The 14,693-nt window shown below is 41.6% G+C and overlaps 1 protein-coding gene across 1 annotated transcript in view; it reads right to left on the bottom strand.

Annotated features, from left to right (window-relative positions):
• LOC106086891 (inactive dipeptidyl peptidase 10) overlaps nt 1-14,693 on the bottom strand; it is a 193,091-nt gene that overhangs the window by 15,663 nt on the left and 162,735 nt on the right. Inside the window, exons 2-8 of the mRNA XM_059366315.1 lie at nt 13,535-13,649; nt 13,200-13,298; nt 8,015-8,109; nt 7,799-7,884; nt 3,536-4,005; nt 3,273-3,423; nt 2,071-3,207 (exon numbers count right to left, since the gene is read on the bottom strand). Of these exons, the coding sequence (XP_059222298.1) occupies nt 2,071-3,207; nt 3,273-3,423; nt 3,536-4,005; nt 7,799-7,884; nt 8,015-8,109; nt 13,200-13,298; nt 13,535-13,649 (2,153 nt within the window). The remainder of the gene's footprint in view (nt 1-2,070; nt 3,208-3,272; nt 3,424-3,535; nt 4,006-7,798; nt 7,885-8,014; nt 8,110-13,199; nt 13,299-13,534; nt 13,650-14,693) is intronic.

Below are 14,693 nucleotides of genomic sequence, written 5' to 3'. Positions count from 1 at the left end.
GATTTAACTGACATTTTGCATGAGGTGTTTTATTATGACTTCCAACAACTGTGCTAAGTATGGTTGAAATCGGTCCATAAGCTGATATAGCTGCCATGTAAAACTATCTGGGGTCTTGACTTCTTGAGCCGCTAGAGGGCACAATTCTAATCCGATTTGGCTGAAATTTTGCATGAGGTGTTTTGTTGTGACTTCCAACAACTGTGCTGAGTATGGTCTATAACCTGATATAGCTGCCATATAAACCTATCTAGGGTCTTGACTTCTTGAGCCACTAGAGGGCGTAATTATTATCCGATTTGGCTGAAATTTTGCATGACGTGTTTTGTTATAACTTTTAAGAACTGTATTAAGAATGGTTCAAATCGGTGCATAATCTGATATAGCTGTCATATAAACCTATCTGGGGTCTTGACTTCTTGAGCTGCTAGAGGGCACAATTCTTATCCGATTTGGCTGAAATTTTGCACGAGGTGTTTTGTTGTGACTTCCAACAACTGTGCTGAGTATGGTTGAAATCGGTCCATAACCTGATATAGCTGTCATATAAACCTATCTGGGGTCTTGACTTCTTGAGCCGCTAGAGGGAACAATTCTTATGCGATTTGGCAGAAATTTTGCACGAGGTGTTTTGTTGTGACTTCCAACAACTGTGCTGAGTATGGTTGAAATCGGTTCATAACCTGATATAGCTGTCATGTAAACCTATCTGGGGTCTTGACTTCTTGAGGCGCTAGAGGGCACAATTCTTATCCGATTTGGCTGAAATTTTGCATGAGGTGTTTTATTATGACTTCCAACAACTGTGCTGAGTATGGTTGAAATCGGTCCATAACCTGATATAGCTGTCATATAAACCTATCTGGGGTCTTGACTTCTTGAACCACTAGAGGGCGTAATTATTATCCGATTTAGCTGAAATTTTGCATAAGGGGTTTTATTATGATTTCCAACAACTGTGCAAAGTATAGTTCAAATCGGTCCATAACCTGATTTAGCTGCCATATAAACCGATCTGGGGTCTTGACTTCTTGAGCCGTTAGTGGTCACAATTCTTATCCAATTTAGCTGACATTTTGCATGAGGTGTTTTATTATGACTTCCAACAACTGTGCTAAGTATGGTTGAAATCGGTCCATAACCTGATATAGCTGTCATATAAACCTATCTGGAGTCTTGACTTCTTGAGCCGCTAGAGTGCGCAATTCCTATCCGATTTGGCTGAAATTTTGCATAAGGTGTTTTGCTGTGACTTCCAACAACTGTGCCGAGTATGGTTGAAATCGGTTTATAACCTGATATAGCTGTAATATGAACCGATCTGGGGTCTTGACTTCTTGAGCTTCTAAAGAGCGCAAGTATTACCCGATTTGGCTAAAATTTTGTACAACGGTTTCTCTCATCACCTTTAACATACGTGTCGAATATGGCATGAATCGGTTTATAGCCGAATGCAGCTCACCTACAAACCGATCTCCCTATTTTACTTCTTCAGCCTCTAAAGTGCGCAATTCTTATTAGATTTGGCTGAAATTTTACACAATGACTTCTACTATGGTCTCCAATATTCAGTTCAATTATGGTCCGAAATGAACCATTACTTGAGATTGTTCCAATAACATAGAAATTCTTTTCTTTTATCCTTTGTTTGCCTAAAAAGATATACCGTGGCAAGAACTCGACAAATGCGATCCATGGTGGAGGGTAAATAAGATTCGGCCCGGCCGAACTTAGCACGCTTTTACTTGTTAAGGACTGTAGCGTGATTTCAACACACAGACGGATGGACATGGCTAGATTGTCTTAGATTTTTACGACGATCAAGAATATATACTCTATAGGGTCGGAAGTGGATATTTCGATGTGTTGCAAACGGAAAGACAAAATGAATATACCCTCCATTCCTTCGGTGGTGGGTATACAAATTTGAACCATTGCCAATCAAAGGTAGACCTTTGCCTTTTAACTCTTATTGATAAATTCCATATTAAGGAGTTGATGCGTTGATCATAGTTGATTCATAGAACTGCTCTGGTTGTTAGTTTTATCTTGGTTTTCAAATCTACTTACATTTGCAATATCAAAGGGAATGCCACCTCCTCATCTTCCTTCATGCCGGGCGGCAGATACAATTTCACCTGGGCATGGAAGCCATGACGTATTTCCACATTAAAGGTGCGTATTTGTGGCACAGCGTACTGCAGCAGGCGATTTCTCAAACTATCGCCGGCATTCAAGACCAGAGTCTTCAAATTATTTTGAGTCTCCACCAAATAGACACTCGGCGATTCAGGGCCCAGACACTCCTGCACATAATAGGAGAAATCCTTGCTAAAGTAAACCTTGTTGTAGAGACAATTCTTGGGTATGACATAGACCAAATCGACCTCATCCTCGTCGACGTCTTCGGGCTCCATAGCGGGTCGGCCATTTCGCAAGCGGAATGTAGACGGCGTATTGTCACAGGTGAGACATGTGGGTTGTGATGAGGTAATGTAGGTGCGATTCGTTTTGGTGACATTCAACTTAAGGCTGATCTTGTAGAGGTGCCTCTCGCCAGGCCGCTTCTCAGGAGCAGCCATAAAGTAGACAATTTCCTTATCCTCATCCCAACCGACAATTTCGGTCACCTCAAAACGACCCATGGTTAGGGGCACCGTTCGTCGATCCAACGACGAGGTGAAGACCACATGGCGAAAATGGCCATGCTCACCATCACGCACCGGAAGACGTTTTAGCAGATAACCACCATTGGTGATCTCATAAGTGGTTTGGCCATTCGTTATGTTCTGGAAGTTTTCGTTGTTGCCCATGGTCACATTGCTGTTGGCATTCTTGAGAAGACTATTGTATTTCTTGGAGAAGATGGGCCTTTCGTTGGGCAGCACCCAGCCATCGTTAATGGTTACCTCGGTATTGGCCACAGTACAAAAGAAATCTGGTGCCCTGCATAGTACAGTGGTGGCTTTGGTTTGGCCACGATTCGTAACCACCACCGAGAGATCAATGGGGGTGGCCCAGGTCAGACCACCTATGTAGCTGCCGTTGCTGAGATCTGCCGGAAGTTTAATTTGTGTGGGAAAAATGTACTTGAGGACGGACAGGTTGACTATGTTAACAGTGATGTTGGGATTGATGGAGCCCGCCTTGGGATAGCGTTGTGTTAGCACTGCAGGGTACTTGAGATCATCACCCATCCAGGTGTATCTGAAAAGAGCAGTTGCAAAAAATCATGAGTGGAAGTGGAAGAGAGAAATGGTTGAATTCCCTACTTGTATTCGCTGACTTCGCTGTCGTTAAATGTTAGGTAAGCCAAGTACAGAGCATCAGGAGAAAATGCCATACTACCACCACGGCTATCCAATTCGGGAATGTTCTCATACGTCCAGTCGGGTATGCCGTTATAGACCACACCTGCTTGACCTAAGGATAGTAACAAAAATTTAAAAAAAAAAATAACTCAATCCAGGCGTTCAAATCCAGAAACCATCTACTTTAAGTTTAGGAATTCCAGATTTCCTCCTACCACACTTACCATTATTTGTTATCCGGCACACCAATTCACCCTGCACCTTGGGCTTATAGTAGATATCGTTCTCATGCACAAAAGCAATGGCCTGATTTTGTGCCAGTGCTCGATTATTTTGCATTGTTAGTTGTTGTTGTTGCAGTAGTTGTTGCTGCTGTTGCTGTAATTGTATTGGTGGCGGAGGTTTGACCAAATTTGCGGCCATATTGGCGCCATTAGCTAAACTACTCAACAGGATACTGGTGGTGGGTGTGGGTGCGCCTTGTGATGCTCCTCCCGCTGCAGCTGAAGATGGTGGAAGATTATTGGTGTCCAAACCATGGCCGTTACCATTGGCGCCATTGCCATTGGTATTGGCCGGATGTAGAGGATTGTAGGGTGCCCACAGTACATACTGAAGACGTGGTGCTTCGGCAATATTTTCAGTTGGTCCCAAAGGAAATGTGTTTGCTGTCTGAACCTCATAGACATGGTGTCTGAAAGCAAAAGGGAATGGATTACAGAAACTGAGAGTGAGAAGTAGGGGAAGTGGGCGGACCCTCCACCGTTTCCCCAAAAGCACCACCCAAAATCTAAAGTCGACCGATTAGGACAATATGGGTATCAAATGAAAAGTAGGCGGGAGTTGACAAGGAATCTGACATACAAATTCATGTCGATGTATATTGGGTGACCCCATCCCCACAAAAACGCCCAAAACGGGCACATTAGCCAATCACGGATATATGTGACTCGGTTTGTTTGTTCCGCATAGACTGTAAAACGGCAGAACCGATTTTCTCGAAATTTTCGCATATTGTATAGGTTGGTATTCGGTATCGGAAGGGGGGACGGACCCTCCCCCTTATGCCAAACACGCAACTCAAAATCAAAAGTGAACCGATTGGAACAATAAAGGTATCAAATGAAAGGTATTGGAGAGTAGAATGCGAATATGGTATTAAATTTTGAGTCTAAGTACCCATCGGGCCACCCCCTGACCCTAAAACTCCCCCAAACAGACATATTGAACGTTCATTTCAATATGGGGCTCAAATGAAAGGTATTCGGGAGTAGATTTCGAATCTGGCATACAAAATCTGAGCGAAGTATAGGGGGTCACGCCACCCCTCAAAAACGACATTAGACCCATTATGACTATATGGTACTTGGTTGCACTGATTTTCATAAAATTTTTATAGATTTTTATACGTTTGTTTGGAAGATAACAGGCTATATAATTTTTGGATATCGGGTGGAGGCGAACCCTCCCCCTTACCCCAAAAACGCCACCCATATTCGAAAGTGGTTCGATCGGCACAATAAGGGTACCAAATGAAAGGCCAGATTACGAATATGGTATTAAAATTTAGGCTCAAGTAACAAGGCCCCCCCCCAACCCCAAAACTTCTCCAAACAGATATATTCAAAGTTCATGTCAATATGGGAATCGAATGAAAAGTATTAGGCAGTAGATTACAAATATGGTATAAAACATTAAGTCCAAGTAATGGGAGGTCGCCTACCTCCTTAATACCCCCAACTGGGCATATTAGCCGACCATGACTATTTGGGACTCAAATTAAATATGACATTAAAATTTGCGTTCTAGTCTAGGTGGCGCTTTTCCTCCTAACGAAGCGTCAAATGGGTTATTTGACCCATTATGACAATATGGGACTCAAATGAAAGGCATTTGAGAGTAGAAAACGAATTGGATATCCAATTTTGGAGTCAAGTGTTTTGGGGATACGCCCTAAAGCACCAGATCGAATTTCATATCTATTTTCAGTAAAAAGTGCCGGTGGCCGCCCCAGCCCCAAAACTCCCTCCAAACGGTTTAAATTTAACGGCCATGATAATATGGGGCTCAAATTAAATGAATTTGGAAGTGCAGCACGAATTTGATATCCATATTTGAGTCGAAGTCTGAGGTCTCATCCCTACCCTAATGAGAACATTACCCTAGGTTAGAACATTACCACCAGGAACCGAGAAGGGGCAAATTCTCACACATCAATGAGTGCTTTCCGATTCAAGTTTAAACTCAATGATAAGGGACCTTTTTTTAAAGCCGAGTCCGAACGGCGTCCCGCAGTGCGACACCTCTTTGGGGAAATGTTTTAATTAACCATGCATGGCATTGTACGCCGCCAACATTAAGAGGGGATAAACACCGCTTTGTCTCATGTTTTCGCCAGGATTCGAATGCGTTTAGCGTCATAGGCTATAATGGCACGAATGCGATATCCGCATTCGGGGCGAAGTGTCACATCGAAATATCCATTTCCGACCCTATAAAGTATATATATTCGTGATCAGCGTAAAAATCTAAGACGATCTAGACATGTCCGCTCGTCTGTCTGTTGAAATCGCGCTACAGTCTTCAAAAATAGAGATATTGAGCTGAAACTTTGCACAGATACTTTTCTTGTTCATAAGCAGGTTAAGTTCGAAGATCGGCTATATCGGACTATATCTTGATATAGCCCCCATATATACCGATCCTCCGATTTGGGGTCTTAGGCCCATAAAAACCACATTTATTAACCGATTTTGATGAAATTTTGGACAGTGAGTTGTGTTAGGCCCTTCGACATCCTACGTCAATTTGGATCAGATCCGTCCAGATTTTGATATAGCTGTCATATAGACCGATCTGCCGATTTAGGGTCTTAGGCCCATAAAAGACACATTTATCATCCGATTTTGCTGAAATTTGGGACAGTGAGTTGTGTTAGGCCTTCTGACATCCATCTTCAATTTGGCCTTGATTGGTCCAGATTTGGGTATAGCTGCCATATAGACCGATCCTCCGATTTAGGGTCTAAGGCCCATAAAAGCCACATTTATTATCCGATTTTGATGAAATTTTGGACAGTGAGTTGTCTTAGGCCCTTCGACAACCTTTGTCAATTTGGCTCAGATCGGTCCAGATTTCGATATAGCTGCCATATAGATCGATCCTCCGATTTAGGGTCTTAGGCCCATAAAAGCCACATTTATTATCCGATTTTGATGAAATTTTGGACAGTGAGTTGTGTTAGGCTCTTCGACATCCTTCGTCAATTTGGCTCAGATCGGTCCAGATTTGGATATAGCTGCCATATAGGCCGATCCTCCGATTTAGGGTTTTAGGCCCATAAAAGCCACATTTATTATCCGATTTTGCTGAAATTTTGGACAGTGAGTTGTGTTAGGCCCTTCGACATCCTTCGTCAATTTGGCTCCCATCGGTCAAGATTTGGATATAGCTGCCATATAGGGCGATCCTCCGATTTAGGGTTATAGGCGCACAAAAGGCACATTTATTGCCCGATGTTGCCGAAATTTGGGACAGTGAGTTAAGTTAAGCCCCTTCACATACTTCTGCATTATGGGACAGATCGGTTCAGATTTGGATATAGCTGCCATATAGACCGATCTCTCGGTTTTAGGTTTTGGGGCCATAAAAAGGGACAGTGAGTTGTGTAAGGCCCTTCGACAACGTTCGTCAATTTGGCACAGATCGGTCTAGATTTGGATATAGCTGCCATATAGACCGATCTCTCGGGTATCCAAAGTTGGGTCAGGCCGAACCTAACGCCTTTTTACTTGTTTATTGCTTTTTTTGCTTTTAGGTTCTTCCCACCAAAAATTTTCATCACCTTAGGCTAATAGCAACTTCGCCCATCAATTCCACCACAAAGTGTTTGAAATATTTTAATTGCAAAACTTTTTTGAATGCTGCTCTTGAAATGCTTTTTAATTGCCCCAAAACACACACAGAATTAGGCACTACTGGTTATTGTTTTCTAATCGAATCATCATCCCATACCGAGATGACGTGCAGGTGAGCTGCGTTTGCTCTGCTGGTGATGTCAAGATCAAAAAGAAGAAAAAAAGTAAATAATTTGGCATTTCATGTTGATTCCGAACACAACACAATACAAGAAAGAAAGGCAATTAAAAAAAAAGAGTGCCCCGCCGAAATGAAAATTTTTATTCTGTAGTGGCATGAATTCCAAAAGTCTATTTGTTCCAAAGTGTAATGGACTACAAGAAAATTGGCAATTGTTTGGGAAAAATGTAAACAAATGTGGAAAAATTATAGGAAAACTTTAAACAACGACAAAACAGACAATCAGAAGGATGGACAGACAGACAGAAAGACAGAGGCATGGATGTATGAATGAATGAACTGAGGTTCTATTAAAAGTTTTGATGTCTGTTTTTCTATGGCTGATATTGGCCTCTGATGGTTGTCTGTTTGTTTTTTGTTTTGTTTTTGTTTTGTATCATTTTACTTACCTTGATCCCTCCGCACTACCATCGGATTGCAGCAAAACGTATTTTAAGTCTGGTGCTACTAAAAATGATTCAGCATTCAATTGCCTCTGCATGAAGGTTGAAGGAGGAAGTCAGGAAGACACAGCAGCATTAGAAAATTAGAAAAAAAAGAAAAATATGAAAATTTTTAGTTTCAGCTCCCCATTTTTTTCTCAAAAGCCCAAAGGAAGTACTTACAAATGAAGAGTTGGTCATTAAAACACGTGTTGTATAGTTTTCTAAATTTAATATAGACAGACCACCAGTGGGATCTCGAAATACTAAGTCATTGTCTGTAAATGTGGAAGAAAGAACATCGATAAAATGGTTAATTTATGATTATGACTGTAATTCGTTGAAATATCTCTCGGTGGAAAAGAGGAACAAGTTGAAGGTAGACCATATCATAATCATCATTGGATTGTTTGCAGAGTTCTCTTTTTGTTTTTCTTCTACAAAGTTTTGTTTATATTTATGCAATTAAAGCCATTACCCAAGAATTATCTGAAATTGATTGCAATTTAAATATTCGCCTTCTTTGCAGCATGCTTATGCTTAAAATATGAGTTTATATTAAATTAAATAAAAAAACATTTATTGGCTCTTTTAAACGATATCTGCAGTATGTTTCTTTTGATCTAGTAATTTGGGGCAGGTTACAAACATCCATAGGTATAGGGCGATCCACGAACAAGTAAAAAGACATTAAGTTCGGCCGGGCCGAACTTTGGATACCCACCACCTTTCATCAAAATCCGGCGAAAATTGCATACCTTATGTCCCATAGCAGTTTTATCGACATATGTTCCGATTTGGACCAGATATTAACAAGTATAAGTCATTGTTTCATTGTGTATAACAAAATATTGAACTTTTTAGTAGCTATATCTAAAAATAAACCGACCCATGCCATATACAACATGGATGACGAAAAGCCTTACATAAGTCACTGTGTCAAATTTCAATTAAATCGGCTTATAAATGCGCCTTCTTTGGGGCCAGGACTTTAAATCGAGATATCGGTCTATATGGCAGCTATATGCAAATCTTGATCGATCTAGAACATATTGCAGAAATATGTGGAGGGGCTTAACTTAACTCTCTGTACCAAATTTCGGCAACATCGGACAATAAATGCGCCTTTTATGGGCCCAAAATATTAAATCGAGGGATCGGTCTATATGGCAGCTATATTCAAATCTAGACCGATCTGTGCCATATTGCAGAAGTATGTCAAGGGGCTTAACTTAACTCACGGTCCCAAATTTCGGCGACATCGGACAATAAATGTGCTTTTTATGGCTCCAAAACCTAAAACCGAGAAATCGGCCTATATGGCAGCTACATTCAAATCTGAGCTGATCAGGGCCAAATTGAAGAAAGATATCGAAGCGCCTAAGACAACTCACTGTCCCAAATTTCGGCGACATCAGACAATAAATACGCCTTTTATGGGCTCAAAACCTTAAATCGAGGGATAAGTTTATATGGCAGCTATATCCAAATCTGAACCGATCAGGGCCAAATTGAAGAAAGATGTCGAGGAGCCTAAGAAAACTCACTGTCCCAAATTTCGGCGAAATCGGATAATAAATGTGGCTTTTATGGGTGTAAGACCCTAAATCGGCGGATCGGTCTATATGGCACCTATATACAAATCTAGACCGATCTGGTCCAAATTGATGAAGGATGTCAAAGGGCCTTACACAACTCACTGTCCCAAATTTGAGCCAAATCCGATAATAAATGTGGCTTTTATGGGTGTAAGACCCTAAATCAGCGGATCGGTCTATATGGCACCTATATACAAATCTAGACCGATCTGGTCCAAATTGATGAAGGATGTCAAAGGGCCTTACACAACTCACTGTCCCAAATTTGAGCCAAATCGGATAATAAATGTGGCTTTTATGGGCCTAAGACCCTAAATCGGCGGATCGGTCTATATGACAGCTATATCCAAATCTGGACAGACCTGGACCAAATTGACGAAGGATGTCAGAGGGCCTAACACAACTCACTGTCCCAAATTTCAGCGAAATCGGATAATAAATGTGGCTTTTATGGGCCTAAGACCCTAAATCGGCGGATCGGTCTATATGGCAGCTATACCCAAATCTAGACCGATCTGAGACAAATTAAAGAAGGATGTCGAAGGACATAACACAACTCACTGTCCCAAATTTCAGCGAAATCGGATAATAAATGTGGCATTTATGGGCCTAAGACCCCAAATCGGCGGATCGGTCTATATGGCAGCTATATACAAATCTAGACCGATCTGGGCTAATTTAAGGAAGTATGTCGAAGGGTCTAATACAAATCATTTTACCAAATTTGAGCCAAATCCGAAAATAAATGTGGCTTTTATGGGTGTAAGACCCTAAATCGGCGGATCGGTCTATATGGCAGCTATATACAAATCTAGACGGATCTGGTCCAAATTGATGAAGGATGTCAAAGGGCCTTACACAAATCACTGTACCAAATTTGAGCTAAATCGAATTATAAATGTGGCTTTTATTAGCCTAAGACCCTAAATCGGCGGATCTGTCTATATGACAGCTATATCCAAACATAGACCGATCTGGGCCAAATTGAAGAAAGATTTCGAAGGGTCTAAGACAACTCACTGTCCCAAATTTCAGCGAAATCGGATAATAAATGTGGCTTTTATGGGCCTAAGACCCTAAATCGGCGGATCGGTCTATATGGCAGCTATATACAAATCTAGACCGATCTGGTCCAAATTGATGAAGGATGTCAACGGGTCTAATACAACTCACTGTACCAAATTTGAGCTAAATTGGATAATAAATGTGGATTTTATGGGTGTAAGACCCTAAATCGGCGGATAGGTCTATATGACAGCTATACCCAAATCTAGACTGATCTGAGACAAATTGAAGAAGGATGTCGAAGGGCATAACACAACTGACTGTCCCAAATTTCAGCGAAATCGGATAATAAATGTGGCATTTATGGGCCTAAGACCCCAAATCGGCGGATCGGTCTATATGGCAGCTTTATCCAAATCTGGACCGATTTAACGAAGAATGTCGAAGGGTCGTCCATGGCTCCTGAATTTAGGCAATATGAAACTTGCCCTCGCTGATTTTCTCCATCAGAGCGTGTGTAGCAGTCTCGCTCTGGTGGAAGTTTATCTGGATTACCTCAATCATTGGGCATCTTTGGAGTAGGTGATGATCTCATCGTCTGCTCCCTGTTCTTTAGACTGCATTAACTTTCCTGTCACTGCACTGCCTGATGTCATCGTTTTAGTTTCATTGCCTAGTCTAGTCTTCCGACTTTTTATAAAGCTTTAAGCTTTATTGGGTTTCCATTCCCTGTACTGCCTGGTATTTCAATGCTAGGATCTTTGCCTATCTTAGCCTTTCAAATCCTAAGTAAATGGGCTTCTTGGGAGTAGGTGATGGTACCATCATCGGCTCCCTGTTCGTTGGGTTGCATTGAGTCTACTTTCGCTGCGCTGCCTAATGTTTCAATATTAGGATCTTTACCTATCCCAGTATTCCGAATCTTTAAGTCGGTGTTCGTTGGGTTGCATTGAGTCTCCTTTCGCTGCGCTGCGTAATGTTTCAATAATAGGATCTTTACCTATCCCAGTATTCCGAATCTTTAAGTCGGTGATGGGTCCGTTGTCGGCCCCCTGTTTGTTGGGCGGTGTTGAGTCACCCTCCACTGCACGGCCTGATGTCGCAGAATGAAAACTTCTGCCTTTCCTTGTCTTCCCAATCTTGAAAAAGACAGCTTTGCTCCCATAGTGCGCCATGCCTTTAGTCTTAGCCAAACTTGTCATGGAGATTTGATCAATGCCAACCACAAGGAGAGTTCCTTCCTCCTTCTCCTCCTTGTGGAAGACCTCCCTCTTCTCTGCGACCAAACCTTCGTTTTGTTTGCCCAAGAATTCCAACATGCGTTCCATCGCAAATTTACTGCCCCATCCCTTGATGAAGACCGTAGCCTTTGTGCACCCTTCTCACCAGGTCGAGCTTTGCACCCTCCCAGGGAGTATGAATACCTCTGTCGAGCTGTTTGACGGTTTCAATACATTCCGCCGACGCAAAACGCAGCGTAAAGATGTCCCCTCTAAACTCGCAGCTTATCATGGGTGGACCCTCTACAGAGTTCCACACATGTTCAAAAATCCGATCATTAACCAGATCCTCCACTTGGGACCGGTGATCTGGTGGAATCCTACCGTATGCACAGCCGATATTGATGACTGCATAAGTCAGCTTATCTCTGTTGTGCTTCCTTGCCACTTTGGTGTAAGAGGACGGCTCCTTACCATTCTCAGCGACCATATTTCCCTTCCGTGGTGGCTGTATCCTCCTTTTGGAAGTCACAGTCTTCCATGAAGACTCAGGGGCCGTGCGCGCTTCCTTCTTTCCTGTTCCAACTTTGTATACCTCTGCAGGACACTGGAGTCTCCATTGCGGGATGGCTGGCTTGGTCAGTTCTATCCTTTCCAGCATTCTGCACTTTCGCCCCGATTACGCTGCCGGTACATACTCCTCTGTCTCCTTCGTCGTGCACCGGATCGCTTTCTCGGTCTGCTTGTGAGTTTAGCAAAGCCATCGATCAATTCTGCTGTCATCCCGATGCCCTCATCTCTCGGTTCGGTTGCGATGACTGTTTCATTGACACAGTCGCTGTCTGAATCCGAGTCAGAAACACCAGCTTTACTTAAAGGCTGGGGACGAACTGTGCATCCCTCTGATTTATCTGTCTCTTCCTCATTAATAAGTCTGACGACTAGTTGTGCGCCCGAAGTATTACTCTCGACTACAGATGTCAAGGCACCCACACCTATAGGAGGGGAGGACAACATGGTGCGGTCTGACGCCACCACTGCAGATGTTGAGTCATTGGAGTCCATTTCTAGCCTACTCCGAAAGGTTTTAAAATTTTTTTCGTAATATGTAGTACCTATTCCGAGATACGAATATATTGGGTTGCCCAAAAAGTAATTGCGGATTTTTTAAAAGAAAGTTAATGCATTTTTAATAAAACTTAGAATGAACTTTAATCAAATATACTTTTTTTACACTTTTTTTCTAAAGCAAGCTAAAAGTAACAGCTGATAACAGACAGAAGAAAGAATGCAATTACAGAGTCACAAGCTGTGAAAAAATTCGTCAACGCCGACTATAGGAAAAATCCGCAATGATGATGATGATGGTAGCCCAATTATATGACTTATCATAACTCTCTAATAAAATCTCACATTCACACTTGTTCCTGTTGTCTCCAGAGATTTGCTATAAATCAATATAGGCACAACCAATGCAAATATGATTGATTGGATGTCTTTAGAAGAAAAAAAAAGAAAACCAAAAATCAAATACTCCACACTTACCACTATGCCATGAACCATTAAATGGTTTCCATTGAAAGCGTTTACTTAAAATATCACTTAATGTTAATCTAACGCCACGTAAGCGTAAAGCTTCATCCTCTGGCAAATCCATCAGTGTATCCATTAATCCATAACAAGGTGAAAGCATAACACATCAAAGGAAAGTTATCGAAGGACACCAAAAAAAAAAAAAACAACCAAACAAACAAATAAACGATAGAGGGGGAGACGGACGTGAAAGAGAGCATAGCATTAGTCGTCAAATTCAATAAAAGTCCCTAACATCTCGCATAGCATGAACACAATTCAGTTATGGCTCTCTTCCTTCTTCTTACCTGGTGATAGTAAAAATATGGAAAATATGATTAAACTGAAGACGGCTGCTATAACCAACAGCGCTATAAATATGCCACGCCAATTTCGTCTTTCCGGTGATATGGCCACCAATTCCTGCAACAAAAAAGATGAAAGTAAACAAAATTAGTCTTGGCGGTGAGGAAAATACGAAAATCCATTAAATTGTATGATTTGTAGCCTTCAGTATGTGAGAACGATGATGAGAATCGATAGAAATTCTTTGGAGCAAGGCCACTGAGAGCAGAGAATAAACAAGACAAGATTGTTGTGTGACAGTCATGACTGTCATATCACTCAGTCATCCTTTGCCTAAGATTAATATGTGTTTGCCGCTTTGATTAGCTGTCAAATCTTTAGCGTATTTATTTTCTCCATACACGCATACATGTATGAGTACATACACACATTGTTCAAGGTTGTGGTTTATTGTGTCTTATGCTAAGTGCGTATGATGTCCTTCAACATCATCAGATTTTATTATACATTTCATTGTGGTTAGTATGGAAAAATCCTAGAGAAAAATCCAAAGACAAAGGCATTAAATATTGAATTTCATAGAAAATTTCCTGGAAATGTGATTTTTATTGCAAATTGCAAATTTTGCCCATGAAAATTCCACTAAGGAACAGGGGCAAACTTCTCACATATCAACGAGTGCAGTCCGATTCAAGTTTAATGATAAGGGGCCTCCTTTTTTTATAGCCGAGTCCGAACGGCGTACCGCAGTGCGACACCTCTTTGGAGAGAAGTTTTACATGGCATAGTACCTCACAAATGTTGCCAGCATTAGCAGGGGAAAACCACAGCTGAAAAATTATTCCTGATGGTCTCGCCAGGATTCGAACGCAGGCATTCAGCATCATAGGCGGACATGCTAACCTCTGCGCTACGGTGTCCTCCTGATTTTAATTGGATTTCTATTAAAATTTCTAAAGTCAACGAATTAATTGGGCTCTAAGAGTGTGTCCGACCAGATATTTACACTGCGCCTAAACCTGGATAAGTCCCGAGAAGGATAAATCTCCTTACTTACTTACTCACGTTAATGGGCTATGACAGAATATTTGTTCGACTAGCCGAGCATAGAATTGCGTTCCAAGCGCCTTGATCTTCTGCGCTCATTCTAACATCACTGAC

The sequence above is a fragment of the Stomoxys calcitrans genome, chromosome 4, assembly GCF_963082655.1.
Source record: "Stomoxys calcitrans chromosome 4, idStoCalc2.1, whole genome shotgun sequence".
In the NCBI taxonomy this organism is placed as follows: Eukaryota; Metazoa; Arthropoda; class Insecta; order Diptera; family Muscidae; genus Stomoxys; species Stomoxys calcitrans.
This window is presented reverse-complemented; position numbering and strand designations above follow the sequence as displayed.